This window comes from Physella acuta, unplaced genomic scaffold (assembly GCF_028476545.2).
Source record: "Physella acuta isolate Inbredline_101_S28 unplaced genomic scaffold, ASM2847654v3 ptg000335l, whole genome shotgun sequence".
In the NCBI taxonomy this organism is placed as follows: domain Eukaryota; kingdom Metazoa; phylum Mollusca; class Gastropoda; family Physidae; genus Physella; species Physella acuta.
Genome location: NW_026731854.1, coordinates 965,332 through 984,113, shown reverse-complemented (window position 1 = coordinate 984,113; position 18,782 = coordinate 965,332). Strand labels below are relative to the sequence as shown.

Genomic DNA, 18,782 nt, shown 5'->3' with positions numbered 1-18,782 from the left:
CTAAGACACAGCTGTCTTAGTGTCTTCACTCTGTCACAGCTGTCTTAGTGTCTTCAATCTATCACAGCTGTCTTAGTGTCTTGACTCTGACACAGCTACCTTTGTCTTCCCCTTGACACAGCTGTGTAGTGTAGTGTCCCTTACCCTAACACATGACGTCTCAGTACCGATGTTCTCATGAAGTCGCCGTATAGAAATATCCCCCCTCCATGACCTGACTTTTGTCACTTGGCCAAGTGCCTGCAGCACATTCGTGACACGCTCTACGCACACAGGGGTGGTGGCAATAATCAATGGACAGATGTGTTGGTTGTTATATAAGCTGCTCTTTCAAATAGAATCAAACATACACCTCACATACATTCACCTCTCATACATACACCACACATATACCACACTCACACACCACAAATATACACCACACACATACACGCACGAATAAAAAGTAAATAAATAAAAATACATAAATACAATTTATAAATAATATATATATATATATATATATATATATATATATATATATATATATATATATATATATATATATATATATAGGCCCTATATATATACATATATAGGCCCTATATATATACATATATATATATATATATATATATATATATATATATATATATATATATATATATATATATATATATATATATATATATAAGTGTACTGTCCCACTAGAAGCGCCGCCAATGCCCCACCTTAGTGCCACTAGGGCTAGGGGAGTAGAAGAGAGAATGGAACCAGATTCTGGACGGCCAGATTTGTGGGTGACCCAGATTCCGGTCACATGTTTAACAGTCTGGGACGTGTGCACTGACGTTAAGTTCGCGTGCGGCCATTGATTGAAGAACTGGAGGTATGTGTTGACGTAACGCCATTCGTGCTAGCTAGGCGTTCTTAACTGCTGCATTACGTGTATTTCATGTGTTGTTCTATGTTTGTTTTGGTATTCTAACGTGTTTCAAAAAAGTAAGTTTACTTCATACTTTTTCTTCCATTATTTTTTTTTTTGTTTGTAATGTTTAAATTTAAATCAATATCTGAAAAAAAAGTATTTCTAGTATTATTGTTTCTACTCTCGTTGTCGTCTATACATGACATCACACTACTAAAGTGTGTGTGTGGGGGGGGGGGGGGAAGAGGGGGAATGGAAGAGTGTACGTTCGTGACGATGTGTAACAAGTGGTGGTGGTGGGGGGGGGGGGGGGGTTAAAAAAGTGTTTCGACAATATTTAAAAATGTAACGTGAGAAACGAATTAAAACTGTTATAAAGATATTTTGTAAATTTAATAATCATCGATCGATATACTCAATCCTGACCGAGTTCAGCAGATATTTTAGAAAGATATTTCAGTCTACACCGCTAACCCCTACCCATAATGTTAGTAGGGGTGGTAGGCTAGGCTGAGGAAAGACAGTATTGTAAGAGGGGTCTTGTTTTTCATGATGATGGGGAAATATAAGATTAGAAATCGTTTTAAAAAGCGTTCGTCGATTAAAGATAAGTTCTATATGTTAGATTTCTATATGTTAGATCTCTATATTTTAAATCTCTATATATTAGATCTCTATAAGTTATATCTATATATTAGATCTCTATAAGTTATATCTATATATTAGATCTCTATAAGTTATATCTATATGTTAGATCTTTAATCCATAGACTGACAGGCGGAAATGAGGAGAGCAAAAAATTTATTCCAACCTGCTGTTGGTGTGTGGGGGAGTCGCCTCTCTGTGCGGGGAGCATCAGGCATGACCCACCCCACAACTGACCAGCTGGAGGTCAGACCTTTTGAAGAGATCCCTGGACCTAGGGGACCCTACCAGTGGCCGGTTATTGGCACCTTGCTATTGTTTAAACCGTTCTGTGAGTAACTATTCTAATTTCACTTCTGCAACTTTGACATTTTTTCTGTAATTAATTTTCTAATCTTATTGGTGAGCAGCTCTTATACTTGATTTTTAATGAAACTTGAATTTTTTACTGTTAGTAAAAAATACATCTTTTAATGTTGGATTTTGATTATTTTGCATAGCAATAATAACAAAAAAACGTAATTATATTAGGTAACCTTGACGGTGAGATGTTGTTCACTGTTGTTTGTGGTTTCATAGAGGGGCAGTTGTCTGGATAATAACCTGTTAGATAATATCGTATGTGTATTTAATTTGGAGACGGGGGGGAGCTCAAAGATAATTAGAGAAGGAGATTTGATAGAGTTCGTTCTAGACTATGATAGTGTGAGTTAGAGATTTTTTTCAAAGCAAGTGGGGAACCCTAAGAAATCATCTCAAGTAAGTTCTTGATGTAATGGATTTACTTGATCGTGTAGCTAATGCACTCCAGGAAATTAATAGATTAATTAAAACGTTAATTAGAATCAACAAACCATGTCACTAACCTTTACATTCAGCTCATTAAATGTCCTTCCTTCCCCCCCCCCCACCCCCCACAGCCCAGTACACGGCTGAGACCGTCCACAAGATGGTGGACGCCATGTTCCAGAGGTACGGACCTGTGGTCAAGTTACAACTGGGCAAGCAGGTCATCATGGCCTGCGACCCTAAAGACATCGAGACAGTCTTCAGGAACGAAGGGAAATTCCCGCACCGTCCACCGTTCAGCCTGGAGAAAGTTTTCGCCGAAAGAAATAACCTCACTAGATCCTTAACTATGGCGTAAGTAGGCTAGGCACTTCATATGTAGTTACTTACGCTTTAAGACAACTAAAGCAATCTTGTTTAGCCATTTAATTAGAATTCCAACCTCGCAAATTTTTGGTGTGCATCTTCAGCTGAGCCATCTGAAACGAGCTAGAGTGGAGGGAGATTTTGTATTTATTTTCTGAGGGGGGGGGGGGGGGGAGGACATTTTTCAATTATTTTTTAGACTGTTAGTTTCTTTGATAAAAAAATGGTTCTTTGAAAATTGCCATGAGGTTAACTGATAGGGAGTAATTTATCTGAACAAATGATAAAGGATAATGGACGTGACCTATACCCATTTATTGTCACACCTGTATCTACAGGCAGGGTGAGGAATGGTACACCCCCCACCCCCATATAAAACATGTCTACACCTGTATCTACAGGCAGGGTACACCTCCCCCACCCCCATATAAAACATGCCTAATTTATCTACAGTCAAGGAGAGGACTGGTACACCTCCCCCACCCCCATATAAAACATGCCTATTTTATCTACAGTCAAGGTGAGGACTGGTACACCTACCGTGCCCCCTATATAAAACCTGTCTACACCTGTATCTAGTCAGGGTGAGGACTGGTACACCTACCGTGCCCCCTATATAAAACCTGTCTACACCTGTATCTACAGGCGGGGTACACATCCCCCACCCCTATATAAAACCTGTCTACACCTGTATCTAGTCAGGGTGAGGACTGGTACACCTACCGTGCCCCCTATATAAAACCTGTCTACACCTGTATCTAGTCATTGTGAGGACTGGTACACCTACCGTGCCCCCACATAAAACATGCCTATTTTATCTACAGTCAAAGTGAGGACTGGTACACCTACCGTGCCCCCTATTTGAAACCTGTCTACACCTGTATCTAGTCAAGGTGAGGACTGGTACACCTACCGTGCCCCCACATAAAACATGCATATTTTATCTACAGGCAGGGAGAGGACTGGTACACCTACCGTGCCCCCATGAACAGACGGACTGATGAAAACAGACTCCGCCCACCACTACCTGGAACCACAGAACCGTGTGGCGGATGATTTTGTCCACATTCTCTCACACGGCACCTCAAACCGGAAGAGATTTCCGACCTGTTTTTCCGATACGCCTCAGAAAGTGAGTGAATGAAGTCATTGTTTTAAATGCTATCTGCTTGATTGTTTGTTTAAATTGATTGTGATATTGCATCTTTTCTATTATTAGTTAGGTAGTGCTTTATATACTACGGAGTCAAAAATTATAAACATAATTTCCGATGTCAATGTACGTGTTCTTTATAAATAATGCGCTCTGTATCGTGAAGATTGTGAAACAGATTTGACTGAATCTAAATGTTCCTTTAAAATATAAATATATAACTTTTTGAAATCATAAATTCATCAGTCCTCTATCAGCACCTAACCCTCGTCACATGATTACTATTACTGATGTGAACTTTCAGCAAAGTTGAGACAAATTTCTCGCCAGAGTTTCTTCCAACCCCCCCCCCCCGTGAACGAAATGGAATTTATATAGAAAACATATACTTTTACGGTTGTGTCCGATCCCCGGGTCATGTCTAGTGACCCACGCAAACATTCATCATTCCTATATCAGCACCTAACCCTATAAACTAGATATCCTAGCATGTCTACTGCGATAAGCATACATTCACCAGTCCTCTATCAGCACCTAACTCTACGAACTTGATATTCCATCATGTCTAGTGACCCACGCAAACATTCACCAGTCCTCTATCAGCACCTAACACCACATATTGTGTACCTTTAACATTCACCAGTCCTCTATCAGCACCTAACACCACATATTGTGTACCTTTAACATTCACCAGTCCTCTAATCAGCACCTAACACCACATATTGTGTACCTTTAACATTCACCAGTCCTCTATCAGCACCTAACACCACATATTGTGTACCTTTAACATTCACCAGTCCTCTATCAGCACCTAACACCACATATTGTGTACCTTTAACATTCACCAGTCCTCTATCAGCACCTAACACCACATATTGTGTACCTTTAACATTCACCAGTCCTCTATCAGCACCTAACACCACATATTGTGTACCTTTAACATTCACCAGTCCTCTATCAGCACCTAACACCACATATTGTGTACCTTTAACATTCACCAGTCCTCTATCAGCACCTAACACCACATATTGTGTACCCAGGCATTGGTGTGGTGACCTTTAACATTCACCAGTCCTCTATCAGCACCTAACACCACATATTGTGTACCCAGGCATTGGTGTGGTGACCTTTAACATTCACCAGTCCTCTATCAGCACCTAACACCACATATTGTGTACCCAGGCATTGGTGTTGTGACCTTCAACGTCCGACTGGGCTTCATGTCCCCCAACCCAGACGAAGACACAAAAACCTTCCTACAGGCGTCACAAGACATCTTTAACACCATGAACAAATCGATGAACGGGGAGTCGATAGCTCACACGTGGTACAAGAACAAAACCTACCGGGAATTCGAGAGAGCTTCTGGAATTATAACTAAGTAAGTTTGTCCATTGAACGATTTTTTGAAATTTTAAAAACATTTACTGATACCAATTTTTAAAAACATTTGAAAAAAGACATTTTTACTAGTGAAATATAGATTAGTTGAGGTCTTAAATAATAATTTCAAATATTTAATTATTTGACAGATATATCATATGTTGTTGCGAAAAACAGAGTTTCTTAGGGACTTTTTTCTCCGGGGGTGAGGGGCACTTGATATATTCGGGATGGGGGGGGGGGGCTACATTTTCCGGGGATCGGACACAACCGTAAAGGTATATGTTTTCTATATAAATTCCATTTCGTTCACGGGGGGGGGGGGGGGGGGGGGGGGGGTTGGAAGAAACTCTGGCGAGAAATTTGTCTCAACTTTGCTGAAAGTTCACATCAGTAATAGTAATCATGTGACGACTTATTTTTGCTCTGAACGCTGTCTAAATAATTATTTAATTTTAAAAATAAACTTTATAAGAGTTTTTATAGAGTTTACCAGAATTTCAAAACCCTTTGTTATCTGACCAGAAACTCAGCAAAACATGCTGCACAGGCCAGGAAAGTGATTGAGGAACAGACAAAAGCAGGAACCTTAAATCCTGATGAACCAAACCTACTTCTCTCCCTTAGCGCGGAGAAAGGCTTAGACTTCGACCAAGTAGCGATGATCATTGATACACTGTATGTTGCTGGCACTGACTCGGTAAGTTTTGTTTTAGTTACTCCCCTTGATGTGACTTGTAGGACTTACCATCGCACAAGGTTTTAATTAGCCAGTACAGCTGTTAATCACGTTTTTATTTTACCTGGAATCGATGGGAGTTAATTACTGAATCTGGTTACTTTAAAAATGTTATCAAGGTGTTAGTTTAAAACATAGGGCAGACTGGGTTTTCATGGCTTGAGTTTTTTAAGGCGGCAGATGAACTTGTTTTGGTGATGTGTTTTCTTCGTCAAATGAAAGTATTTTTAGACAGACAGAGATAACCCTATACACATTGTTTATTATTTAAGTTAAAGAGCGACGAACTTGAAAGAATTGTGTATCATTTAAATCTGTAGTCGAAAAAAAACTGATCGAATATTTTGTCATTCCCATCAGACAGCGAAAAACTGAGCGAATATTTTGGCGAATATTTTTTTATTTCCATCAGACAGCGAAAAAGTGAGAGAATATTTTGTTTCAGATAGCGAAAAACAGAGCGAATATTTTATTTCAGACAGCGAAAAACTGAGAGAATATTTTATTTCAGACCGCGAAAAACTGAGAGAATATGTTATTTCAGACAGCGAAAAACTGAGAGAATATTTTGTTATTTCCATCAGACAGCGAAAAACCTCCAAACCTTGTTCTACAACCTGGCAACAAATCCCGACAAGCAAGAGAAACTACGTCAGGAGATTCATGACGTCATAGGACACGACGGACCCGTCACTCCTCAAGCTATTTCGGAAATGACGTATCTGAAGGCGTGCCTGAAGGAATCGTTCAGGTAGTTGGCATAACCTTGATTTTGTTTTTAATCCAACACAATTTTCTTCTGTTAGATTTGAAACGTGTAGCTTAAAGAATTTAGTAACTGTTAAAAGCTAAAACTTTAGAATTGACATTATGTGTATCCTCTACTTCCTCTACCTCCTAGACTCCACCCTCCCACAGTGGGGGTCACCATGAGGATATTACCTACAGATGTTGTCCTGAGTGGATACAGGGTACCCTCTGGGGTAAGTTGCTTTGCTCTTTACAGGTATTCAAAAATATCGTTTCACTGCAAATACAAAATAATTAATTATATGATTTTAATAGGCTTCTTATATAATAATGTGTAGATGTCAATAATTTCTGTTCATTTGGTGCAGCTGGTGTATTTGAACTTATAGCGGTGGTTTTTGTTTATTGTTAGCTCTAGACCACTTCTAAAATGCAAGCGTAGTTTAGGAGTTAAGTTACAAGAAACGGCGAGTGTTTGGTTGTATAAGTATAATGGTGTAGCAAATACTTGGATTGTGTCGTCTTTGATAGAGGGAATCGTGACTCTGAGCAACCCTACATTTGCCTGCTATAGATCTTGGCAACCCTATCATTATCAGCTATTTATAACAGGCAACCCTTATTTTATCTGCTACAGGTTCCCGTGATACTCGGCAACACGACAGCCGGCAAGATGTACTTTGACAACCCGCAGCAGTACAACCCAGAGAGGTGGTTGCGCTCATCAGACGGCAGGAAACAGGAGAACATCCCCAGTTCTGCCGTCTTGCCGTTTGGTCACGGGCCCAGGAATTGTGTGGGTCAACGTTTTGCTGTCCAGGAGATTTATCTGGCAGCTTCAAAGGTATTTTGTAACGAACTGTTGTGGTCTCGTGTTTAGTTAGCGAGTCTACTCACGCTATTTAGTGCTCATACCATGCACGGGGCAGGATGATACAAATTAAAATGCTATCAACAGTGATTATATATTTGTTAGAGAAAATCAGCCATTAGTCAAGTACAGCTTATTTTCGAACCAGTTAACTAAAGTCAGTCATAGCTTTGTTCTTTTTAAATTTTATTCCCAACTGTTTAGTCATTTGTAATGCATGTTGCTGGAGAATGTGGTAAAAATGTCTCGTCACCTTTAGCCTATGTCTCAGATATCTCGTCACCTCTAACTTATGTCTCAGATGTCTCATCACCTTTAACCTATATCTCAATTGTCTCGTCACGTTCAACCTATGTATCAGATGTCTCGTCACCTTTAGCCTATGTCTCAAATGTCTCGTCACCTTTAACCTATGTCTCAAATGTTTCGTCACCTTTAACCTATGTCTCAGATGTCTCGTCACCTTTAACCTATGTCTCAGGTGTCTCGTCACCTTTAACCTATGTCTCGTGTGTCTCGTCACCTTTAACCTATGTCTCGTGTGTCTGTGCACCATGTTGATGTATCTCATAATCGGCAGGTGCTACAGAAGCTAAAAATAGAACTGGAGCGTGAGTCCTGGAACACGGAGTTCATCTACAAGGTTTTCATCACGCCAAAACAGCCGCTCAAGTTTAGGTTTACAAAACTTGTTGGGTAAACTGGTGGGGACAGAATTGGTGTGTCGATAGTGGAGTGTTAAGTTCTGTAAGGACAGAATTGGTGAGCCGATAGTGGGTTGTTGATTAAAGTGCTGTAATCAAAGAATTGTGTCGATAATGTATAGTTGAGTACATTACTGTAAGGAAAAATTGACGTGTCAATAGCGTCTTTCTTATTTAAGTGGTCTAATCAAAGAATTGTGTAGGTAGTGTATAGTTGAGTAAAGTTCTCTAAGGAAGAATTGTTGTGTCAATAGCGTCTTGCTGAGTAAAGTGGTCTAATCAAAGAATTGTGTTGATAGTGTATAGTTGAGTAAAGAACGGTAGGAAAAGTATTGTTGTGTTGATAGCGTGTTGTGAATAGAATATAATTTGTGCATTATTACATGAGATGTTTAAGTGATTTGTAATTATAATTATTGTATGACTACTAGCTGTAATGAATCCACTTGCAAAACGTGCTAAGTCACATCATATTATTTTGAGCTGTTTGACTTACATTTTTCTTCTTATTAATTTTAAGATTTTCGATTTTTTACTGTTAAAAGTATAATACAACATTCATTTTAAAATATCTATAGACTACAATTTTGCCTAATACTGTAAACGATATTAAATAAAATAAAGGGCGATAAGAATATTTATTGTTTTATTTTCACCACGTTGAGATAACTGGACTTAAAACTATTTCCTGTTATCTAGCTTTAGAAGCTTCCAGTTTTTACTGTCACATTTTAAAGTATACTCATTAAAACACAAAGTAGTATCATTCTGTAATTGACATTTAATTAATAAGGCCATAAGAGTAAACGAATTTTTTTCAAACTTTGAATTAGTAAGTTTAAAAACGACTCAGAACGTACAAGTGCAATGCGGGTCTTTGCTAATTGTTGAAAGAGCGAACGTGCTTTAATTAATGGTTTAAAGTGTTGTTGGAACATTGTTTAGCTACAATATGTTTTGACTTAATCTATTTATAATCTTTTAGTATTTACCTTTTGATGATTGATACAATTAAATGTTACCATTGATATGTATTTTTATAAGGTTTTGTAATATAGAGAAAATATTTTGTTCACCTGTTGGAGATATACTTAGATGTAAATATTCTACAGAAAAATTGTTATTGACCCAAATATATTACGCCTGTTATAATATTTATTTTATTTCTTTATAATATGTTTTTGATAATCATTTATATCGGTTTAGCTAATATGTATAACTTATATTTTTAGAGATAGATAAACTTTTTTTATTATATCTTCAAGAAAACAGTTGTCACTAAAACGACTGTCAAAAAGTGTTTCCATACATAAAAGTTAATTATATTCAATCTTATACAATTTAATACAAAAAAATCGAACAAATATGAATGCACGAAATGCAATTTTTTTATGTTATATTTTTTTATCAAAATACAATTTTTAACAGACTGTTATCAAAAATACTTATCATTAATATTACGGTGTGGAATTTTTCGTTATTAAATGTTTTAGAAGTCATATGGATTCGTGAATTGGGGCTTTGTTTTGCTCTCAACGGGCATAAGGGGAGACAAGTAATCAAAATTGTGTTGGTAAGTTATTTCCCGTTAAAACAACAGTTCGTGTTCTTAGTAAAAAAGGCTTTTTATTTTGTTTTCATTAGTTTGTACATATAGCCCCAAAGGGCGTTGTCTAGGCAACGTTTATGTTCTCAAATGTAGCCATATAAGGAGTTTACCTACTTGATTTTTATCACAGACAGTCCCCTATATTATGTTTGATTGACGATTTCCATTGCCGTTGCAGACAGCGAAATACTTGACCACAAAATAAATTATTATAAAAATAAATTCATTTTTGAGGAATAATATTGCAAAAAATCACAAAAAACAACAACAACATTTGAAATACATTTGTTGAATGATTAATGTGGTAGGTAATTTTTCTTACGATAGTCTGTTTTCACGCTAATTTTATATATATATATATATATATATATATATATATATGTATAAGAGCTAGTTTCTTACAAATCTTGAAATTGTATAGAGCCTAACTTTTTAAGTCTGTAAACTCCAGTCTCTGTGTCTTTTAAATAAATATTTAAACTATTTGATAGAAATCAACAACCTCGCTATTATCAGTGTTGTCGTTTGAAATTAAAAGTGATGGAGTGGTCAAGTGGGTAAGCGCATGGTTTCTAATCATAAGCCCCAAGTTCGAACCCTATGGCAGGTACGTCTCGTCAGACTCTTTCCTTCGGCAGCTCGGTGACACAGCTGATGCCAGGCTGGTTATGTAACGTCCTGTCCATTGGGTCCATCTGTGTAGAGAGATGGGGGCCAGTTGAATGGTTAACATGTCCTGTCTAACCTAACGCCCCAGACATTAAGCTTGAATTTCCAACTCGCCATCATCCAATGGTATATTAAATTATGAAGCCATATCAGAAAACAAATTGACGGTGAAAACAAAGACACCCGCGTCTATGTTACTTATACATATTACACAAACAAAGAAACGTGTCCTGACTGTAGGGACCACACATACACATATAACGCCATTGACGACTGTGTTGACACAGTCAAATGGTGTCATGGCACTGGACGTGAGACTCGCCAAAAAGGATGTAGCATGCCAAACTAAATAGAAATATAAAGTAGTTAGAGGCCTACAGTTTTAGGAAAAAAAAAAGCTAGACTACATCTCGATATCAGTTCCTCAGTTAGATGCTGGATACCTCCTAATCAATTCCCAACAATAAAATGTGAACGAATATGAAACGAATATGTATGTGCATGACCTTTTCTTAGATCCTGGTATTTTAAACTCGTATGCGTTGCTGATTAAATAGATGACGTACGAGTTGGAAACCAGGCATGTATCTGTTTTTTATGAGTTTCAGTTAACGCTGAATAAATTGCTACATCCAATAGGCAAGGTTTCTTTTCACGTTGAATGGTTGAATGTAAATGGTATGCTGCAAGCTGTAATACAACTCCCTTCACTTATCTTATTTATTGACACACCGCCAAGGTTAACACATGTCTCTGATCTATTTAGTGTTACAAGGTTGAAAGAAAAAAAATATCTACTCTCTAAAATTAAAAAAAAGCATCCTATCAGAAATATGAAATAAAGAAAGAGCATATTTAAACGACCGGGCAATAATAACACACGTTTTTGAACATCAAGCATGCACCTCTACAAACTAGCATTAAGTTTTTCTTTAAAATCCTGCTTATATTAAAAGTTCAACAATGTGACATCTTTATTCTGTAAATGGCCCTTGTTATTTATTTATTTATATTTTTTATTTTTCTGTTTGTGCTCAGGCTAAAAATGTTCTACTCTATAATTTGAACACAAGCATGAAATTCGCGAAAACGACGACAGCTTTGAGTGAGAAAAACGGTATATCATTAAATCACGATAAAGGGAATAATTGTTATCGAACCGTCGTTTTTCTCGGTATGGGATCAATACAGCGATGTGAAAGATACGTTATGATAGATGATTGTAAGTTACAGGTAAATCTCAGGTCATGTTTTGATATTGTGCTTTGAATTTAAACAATGTTTAGCTAAGGGTTAAGGTAAGCTAACATGATGACATGACATGACATGACGTAATTTAAGGGTTTTCCTCTTTAATCAGTTGGTGCAAGAAAGCGTTACTTTGTAAAACAAAATAAACGTTTATTTAATAGCTAGGTAATTTTAATATATGACGAGTGTAAGCTCAGGTTTTTTATTGTAACTACAGAACATCGCTGTTTTTACAACAAGACACTAACACAGTAAACAAAAATATGAAAGGCTTTCTGTTTTTGACAACAGCAGCTGTAGTTCTCAGTACTGTAACAACAGCTAATGTCACAACAGCGGTAGGTTTCAATGCCATGACACCATCAGCTAGTAGCCTCATAAACATGACATCCTCAGCTTTCATAAACATGACATCACCAGCAGTCATTAACACGACAACATCACTTGTCATTAACACGACATCAGCACCTGTCATTAACATGACATCCTCAGCTGTCATAAACATGACAACATCACATGTCATTAAGATGACAGCATCACCTGTCATTAATACGACAGCATCAGCTGTCATACTGTCAGAGAACCCAGGTAAACAGAACCTGCTGTCGCCTGTCCAGTACAACCTGATGATGTTCCTGCTCCTGCAGGTGCTGTGGCCGTGTCTGGAACTTCTAGGACTGCTCGCCAACCTACTCAACATCCTCACCTTCCCCCAGCTCGGCTTCAACGACAGCATCAACGTCTCCTTCTTCATCTTATCTATTGTCGACTTCCTTTTCCTCATCTGTTCCAGCCTCATCAACACCTTCACGGCCATAGGTCTGTACGCCTCACAGGCCACGCCCACCGTCAAGATGCACGCGCTCTCCGGGTACCTGACCTGGTACAGGCACATCCTGTTCAACACTTCCGTCTGTGTACAGACTTACATCGCTGTAGCTCGCTGCTGTTGCGTGTCCATTCCGTTAAAGTTTAAAAACTTCTTCAACGTCAGGAAAGCCTTGGTGATGTTCTGCATCATCGTGGTGGTGAATGTGACGACCAACATCACGCTCTTTACATCACAGGGCGTGTCGTGGCAATGGAACCCTGTCCTGAACGTTTCACAGCTGACGTCGTGGTACGCCCCTGACTGGACTTTGTATAAATACATCAACGATATCGGCAACAGAACGCTGTTTCCTATCGTGGCGCTGGTCACTTCTGGCGTATGTGCTGCCATACTTATACGAGCTTTATACCGAGCATCAAAATTTAGGAATCAAATGCAGAGCAATTTTAAAAGTGAATTACCGAAACAAAAGAAGACAAGCATAGTTGATATCATAGCACAAGCGCAGGAATCAGACATTAATATATCAAGAAAACATTTGTTTAGTTTTACTAAAAAGGTGGCAGTTAAAAAGTCGGAGAGTTTAGTCGATTCTCAAAATTTGGAGACTATTAAGGGCAGGTCACAGGGTAACCGTTTTAGTACAGCTGCCAAGAATGTAAACATACAGAGAAGCGAACTGAGAGCTGAATCGTACAACTACTTTATGAGCAGCAAGGAACTTCGTGTGGTCAAGGCCGTTATGTTGGTGACCGTAGCCTCGACCTTGACATTGCTGGTTGTATCCATCAACGCCATCGCTCAGGTTGTTGAGCCGGAACTTCTGCCTTTAAGGAAGTATGACGTCATCTACTCCTTGACCAGCCACGCCGGCTACATGGTCATAGCGGTCAACTGCAGCATCAACATCGTCATTTACTTCCGGTTCAACACCCGATACAGGGAAACTCTGACCCGTATGTTCACAACATCGCTATCAACAGTTGAATCAACACTGCCATAGACTACACGCTGTATTTGGTTGTTGTACACTATGGTGTGTCTAACCTAAGTACAGTGGGCTAGGTTGTATCACATTTATACGTTTGGTTGTATGTACACTATGGGTAGCCTAACTTAAGTGAATTAGGCAAGGTTGTATCACATTTATACGTTTGGTTGTATGTAGTCTAACATAAGTGAAGTGGTCTTTATTGTATCATATGTATATGTTTGTCAATTTACCTTGTCTGTTTTATCTAGATCAGGGGTCTCCAAACTTTTTAACCCGAGGGCCGCATTAACTATCAAATATCAGTTCGGGGGCCAGAGTTTCTTCCATGCATCTCTTTGGGGTGGCGGTATCCCCGTACCCCCCCCCCCCCCCCCCAACGAAATTTAATTTATATAGAAATATACACACATTTTTGATGCACCCCCCCCCCCCCATCCCTGGAGAAAAAGTCTGAAAGAAACATTGTCTGGGGCCAACAACAGCATTTTATATATTGATTTGTAATACTCATTATCAATACCTTAACATTTTAGTAAAACCATTTTGCTTTAACTTTGTTTAGTTTTTACTTGGACATTTAAGATGGGTTAATGTAGAAAGAAATTTTAAAGTTATTGAAAAGATGGGGACAAAAAAAAAGATACAAGTATGATAGGTGTGCGTGGCGTACAACCCCTCAGAGTGTGTGCATTAATGGTGACCAGAAAGATGTATCATATGTATATGTTGGTCAATTGGTCTTGTTTAATTTATCTAGATCATAATGGTCACTATTTGTCCAATATCATAAAAACCAGCATTTAATATATGTACGTATGTTTGTAATATTCTTTATCATTACATTAACCTTTCAGTATAACCCTATTCCCTTAACTATGTTTAGTTTTTACTTGGAGATTTAATAATGGTAAATCTAGAAAGACATTTCAAAGATGGGACACAAAGATAGATACACGTACGAAAGATGTTAGCTGTGTACAACCCCTCTGTGTTTCTCCATTAAAGGTCTCATACAAAGAAAGAAGCCCTACGGGTAGAAGAATCGGATAATGTAAATAACATGTTGACGAGACAAGCATCGGACGAACAGGTCACATCGATATGGAATCCGGCGGTGTTCCAGAAGGAACAGAAAGATGACCCCAGCCTCGCGAAAATATTTAGATTAGCGCAAAAAAATTCAGTCACGTTATCAAACATCTCTACGTCCTGTAGGTCAACACACGTCTTCACTCGTGTGAGGGGGTGGTGGTGGTGGTGTGTAGACAATGGTTCGCTCTGCGCATGTAATCTATTCTTGTCGTCATGCAATGTAACAGGTGTAAGGCCTGATTGATTGGAATTTTATTACACAGGTCTTCTTTATTACATTTATACAAGATTTTATCCAACACTTATATTGTATATATATATATTTACATATATATATATATATATATATATATATATATATATATATATATATATATATATATATATATATATATATATATATATATATATATATATATATATACATATATATATATATATATATATATATATATATATACACATATATATATATATATATATATATATATATATATATATATATATATTTATATACATATATATATATATGTACCGTACACATCTTAAATACAGGAAAGGGGTCGTTAAAATAGTGTTACATTGTGTAGTATAGTAGTGATTGATAGTTTTGAAAAATTAAGATTTCTTTTATTTTCTCATTTAAAAATGTCAATCGCATTTGTAATTAAATGTGTGTATGTTGAGCTTATACTATATTTGTTTTGTGTGTGTGTGTTTAGTAACTTGATATAAGTGTGAGGATGGTCTGTTGGTAATGTGTGGAAAATGTTATGTATGTTGCTACATAAATATAATATTATCGTTCCGATTTCGTAGAAAAGTAACAAACTTGTGCGTGTCTTGTGCTCTACATCCAAAGATTATTGTGTCATTTATAACTTGCAGCACGGTAAGACAAATCTTTCGACCACAATCTTCTAAGTAAACCAATAACACATGTTCTTACCGAGTATTAATTGCTTATAATATTAGTGAAATCAATATCTATACAAGCTTAGCTCTGTATTTACTCATGCGATCAGTGTAATCACGTGCCAGCTGAGGTCGATCATGCGTGACAAAGCCTTCAGGAGAATGTGTACCCCCGGGCGTCTGCGCTGTATTAGCTGAGCAGTTGTGTGCGTCATATTGAGTTACGTGAACAGTTCAGCATCTAGGCTTGATTGGATTGACAGTTCCCTTCATTTTCTTCTATTCAAAATCATTTGTTTGGGTGATACATTGTGGTAAGACTTTTTCTTTTAAAAAAAATTTCAATATGAAAAAAGGACTTTTTATAAGTTTAAAATTACAAAGCTAAATAAATTACTAAGTTGATGTGTCCAAAAATGATGTGTAGTGTGTTAGCATGTTACATAGTGCTGCTGTGTGTACATTTATGTATGTTAGGTTACAGACATCTTGGCACCCACGAAGATTGCCAACTTTATCTTGGTTTCACTGTTGTATGTGTTGTAGGAGGAACAACATGAGAAGTGTATAGTTAAAGCGACATAAACATTGGGTGCTTTGATAGCTGATACATGTCGCTAATCTGCCACTTGCTCACCCAACAAACTTTAAAATAAACTATAATGCGTGGATACCATATTCTCGTATGTAACTGACAACGATTTATTTCAGAAACGTGTACCAGATAAACATGAAGAACACACCTGTTGCTTCTAAACGAAAACGTATCAGTGGTCAGTAAAAGTTGCTATATATATACATATTTATAGACTATATATATATTTTATTTTGTCAGAGACAAAGGCTAATAATAGGTGCAAGTTAAAATAATTTTAAAACAAGACAGGTTAATGATAGGTGCAACCTAAACATATTTTGCGACAAGACAGGTTGATGAAAGATGCAACCGAAAAATATTTTAAAAGAAACTTATGCATTTAATGAAAAGGTGCATAAGTCAGAGTGTGTAGACAGAATATTGAGACAAAACACGGGCGCAAAAGCTATTATTATATTAGTGAAGGAAAAGTGAGGCAGTCAATACATACGGTGAGGTAGGATGTCAAAGGTACATAAACAGGGAGCATATTAATTTCATTCTGCCCTTTCTGTGTATCGTGTCTGAACTTTTTATATTAATTCTGTTTTACATAAAAAGATTAATCAAGGAAATAATATAATGGTTGAAGAAATTTAGGGCAGACAGAGAAGGTTGGTTGTAAAATACAAAATGTCCTAAATCTACATAACTAGGTTATAGACCAAAAGGAAAGAGTTTAATGACCACCAAGTAACAAAAACCTTTTAATAAGCTTGTCAGACATTGTACTCTACCCTCAAACTATTGGAACGAAATGAAATTTATATAATTTATATAGAAAATATATACTTTTAACAGTGTCCGCCCCCCGAAGAAAGTTTACCGCCCCCCCCCCCCCGAAAATTTCAAGTGCCCCCCCCCCCCCCCCGGAGAAAAAAGTCTGGAAGAAACACTGCCCACGTCCCTAGGTATCTTAAGCGATACACAATGTTTGAGAAGAGAAAAGTTGTTTACACCAGGCCAAATTATTTAAGAATTATTTTTCACATACAAATGAAGGGATTTACCATAACATAATCTACCAAAATTCTATATAAAATGATGTATGTACCATTTGTATTACATTAGTCAATTAAAATTGCATTGATTATACTTTTTTAAACGTTCAATCATATTAATATCTTCTGCCGAAACTGGCAAAATGTAAGAATGTAAGAACAGTTCACTTATAATAACAAATTTTAGAAATTTTGTATGGAACGGGATGGCAGAGAGGACTAGGTGTCAGTTATTCAGTTAACTCTCTCTCTGTCATGCTTGGGTGGCTGGGTTCTAAACCTGGGGACTATTAGGGTTGGATTAGGGTTGGATTAGGGTTGGATTAGGGTTGGATTAGGGTTGGATTAGGGTTGGATTAGGGTTGGATTAGGGTTGGATTAGGGTTGGATTAGGGTTGGATTAGGGTTGGATTAGGGTTGGATTAGGGTTGGATTAGGGTTGGATTAGGGTTGGATTAGGGTTGGATTAGGGTTGGATTAGGGTTGGATTAGGGTTGGATTAGGGTTGGATTAGGGTTGGATTAGGGTTGGATTAGGGTTGGATTAGGGTTGGATTAGGGTTGGATTAGGGTTGGATTAGGGTTGGATTAGGGTTGGATTAGGGTTGGATTAGGGTTGGATTAGGGTTGGATTAGGGTTGGATTAGGGTTGGATTAGGGTTGGATTAGGGTTGGATTAGGGTCGGATTAGGGTCGGATTAGGGTCGGATTAGGGTCGGATTAGGGTCGGATTAGGGTCGGATTAGGGTCGGATTAGGGTCGGATTAGGGTCGGATTAGGGTCGGATTAGGGTCGGATTAGGGTCGGATTAGGGTCGGATTAGGGTCGGATTAGGGTCGGATTAGGGTCGGATTAGGGTCGGATTAGGGTCGGATTAGGGTCGGATTAGGGTCGGATTAGGGTCGGATTAGGGTCGGATTAGGGTCGGATTAGGGTCGGATTAGGGTCGGATTAGGGTCGGATTAGGGTCGGATTAGGGTCGGATTAGGGTCGGATTAGGGTCGGATTAGGGTCGGATTAGGGTCGGATTAGGGTCGGATTAGGGTCGGATTAGGGTCGGATTAGGGTCGGATTAGGGTCGGATTAGGGTCGGATTAGGGTCGGATTAGGGTCGGATTAGGGTCGGATTAGGGTCGGATTAGGGTCGGATTAGGGTCGGATTAGGGTCGGATTAGGGTCGGATTAGGGTCGGATTAGGGTCGGATTAGGGTCGGATTAGGGTCGGATTAGGGTCGGATTAGGGTCGGATTAGGGTCGGATTAGGGTCGGATTAGGGTCGGATTAGGGTCGGATTAGGGTCGGATTAGGGTCGGATTAGGGTCGGATTAGGGTCGGATTAGGGTCGGATTAGGGTCGGATTAGGGTCGGATTAGGGTCGGATTAGGGTCGGATTAGGGTCGGATTAGGGTCGGATTAGGGTCGGATTAGGGTCGGATTAGGGTCGGATTAGGGTCGGATTAGGGTCGGATTAGGGTC

At 38.2% G+C, this 18,782-nt stretch overlaps 3 protein-coding genes across 3 annotated transcripts; all 3 read left to right on the top strand.

Annotated features, from left to right (window-relative positions):
• Window positions 1-944: 944 nt before the first annotated feature.
• Window positions 945-3,286, top strand: LOC131940896 (putative cytochrome P450 12e1, mitochondrial). Its single transcript, XM_059299802.1, has 4 exons — window positions 945-981; window positions 1,662-1,883; window positions 2,473-2,695; window positions 3,223-3,286. Exons 2-4 carry the CDS (start codon window positions 1,691-1,693, stop codon window positions 3,284-3,286), a joined length of 480 nt encoding a protein of 159 aa, XP_059155785.1. The 5' UTR covers window positions 945-981; window positions 1,662-1,690.
• A 438-nt stretch (window positions 3,287-3,724) lies between these two features.
• On the top strand, window positions 3,725-8,926 carry LOC131940931 (putative cytochrome P450 12d1 proximal, mitochondrial). The gene is made up of 7 exons (XM_059299852.1): window positions 3,725-3,839; window positions 5,043-5,241; window positions 5,769-5,943; window positions 6,567-6,733; window positions 6,884-6,965; window positions 7,370-7,576; window positions 8,184-8,926. Exons 2-7 carry the CDS (start codon window positions 5,081-5,083, stop codon window positions 8,301-8,303), a joined length of 912 nt encoding a protein of 303 aa, XP_059155835.1. The 5' UTR covers window positions 3,725-3,839; window positions 5,043-5,080; the 3' UTR covers window positions 8,304-8,926.
• Window positions 8,927-12,219: 3,293 nt separating this feature from the next.
• Window positions 12,220-13,671, top strand: LOC131940895 (uncharacterized). The gene has a single exon (XM_059299800.1). The coding sequence runs from the start codon at window positions 12,220-12,222 to the stop codon at window positions 13,669-13,671; it is 1,452 nt and encodes a 483-aa protein (XP_059155783.1).
• The last annotated feature ends 5,111 nt before the right edge of the window (window positions 13,672-18,782 follow it).

Coding starts and splice junctions, on each gene's coding strand:
- LOC131940896 (XM_059299802.1), top strand. CDS start 1,691: ATGAGGAGAGCAAAAAATTTATTCCAACCTGCTGTTGGTGTGTGGGGG. Junction 1,884..2,472: donor GCTATTGTTTAAACCGTTCT/GTGAGTAACTAT, acceptor CACCCCCCACAG/CCCAGTACACGGCTGAGACC. Junction 2,696..3,222: donor ACTAGATCCTTAACTATGGC/GTAAGTAGGCTA, acceptor TTTTATCTACAG/TCAAGGTGAGGACTGGTACA.
- LOC131940931 (XM_059299852.1), top strand. CDS start 5,081: ATGTCCCCCAACCCAGACGAAGACACAAAAACCTTCCTACAGGCGTCA. Junction 6,734..6,883: donor TGCCTGAAGGAATCGTTCAG/GTAGTTGGCATA, acceptor TCTACCTCCTAG/ACTCCACCCTCCCACAGTGG. Junction 6,966..7,369: donor GATACAGGGTACCCTCTGGG/GTAAGTTGCTTT, acceptor TATCTGCTACAG/GTTCCCGTGATACTCGGCAA.
- LOC131940895 (XM_059299800.1), top strand. CDS start 12,220: ATGACATCCTCAGCTTTCATAAACATGACATCACCAGCAGTCATTAAC.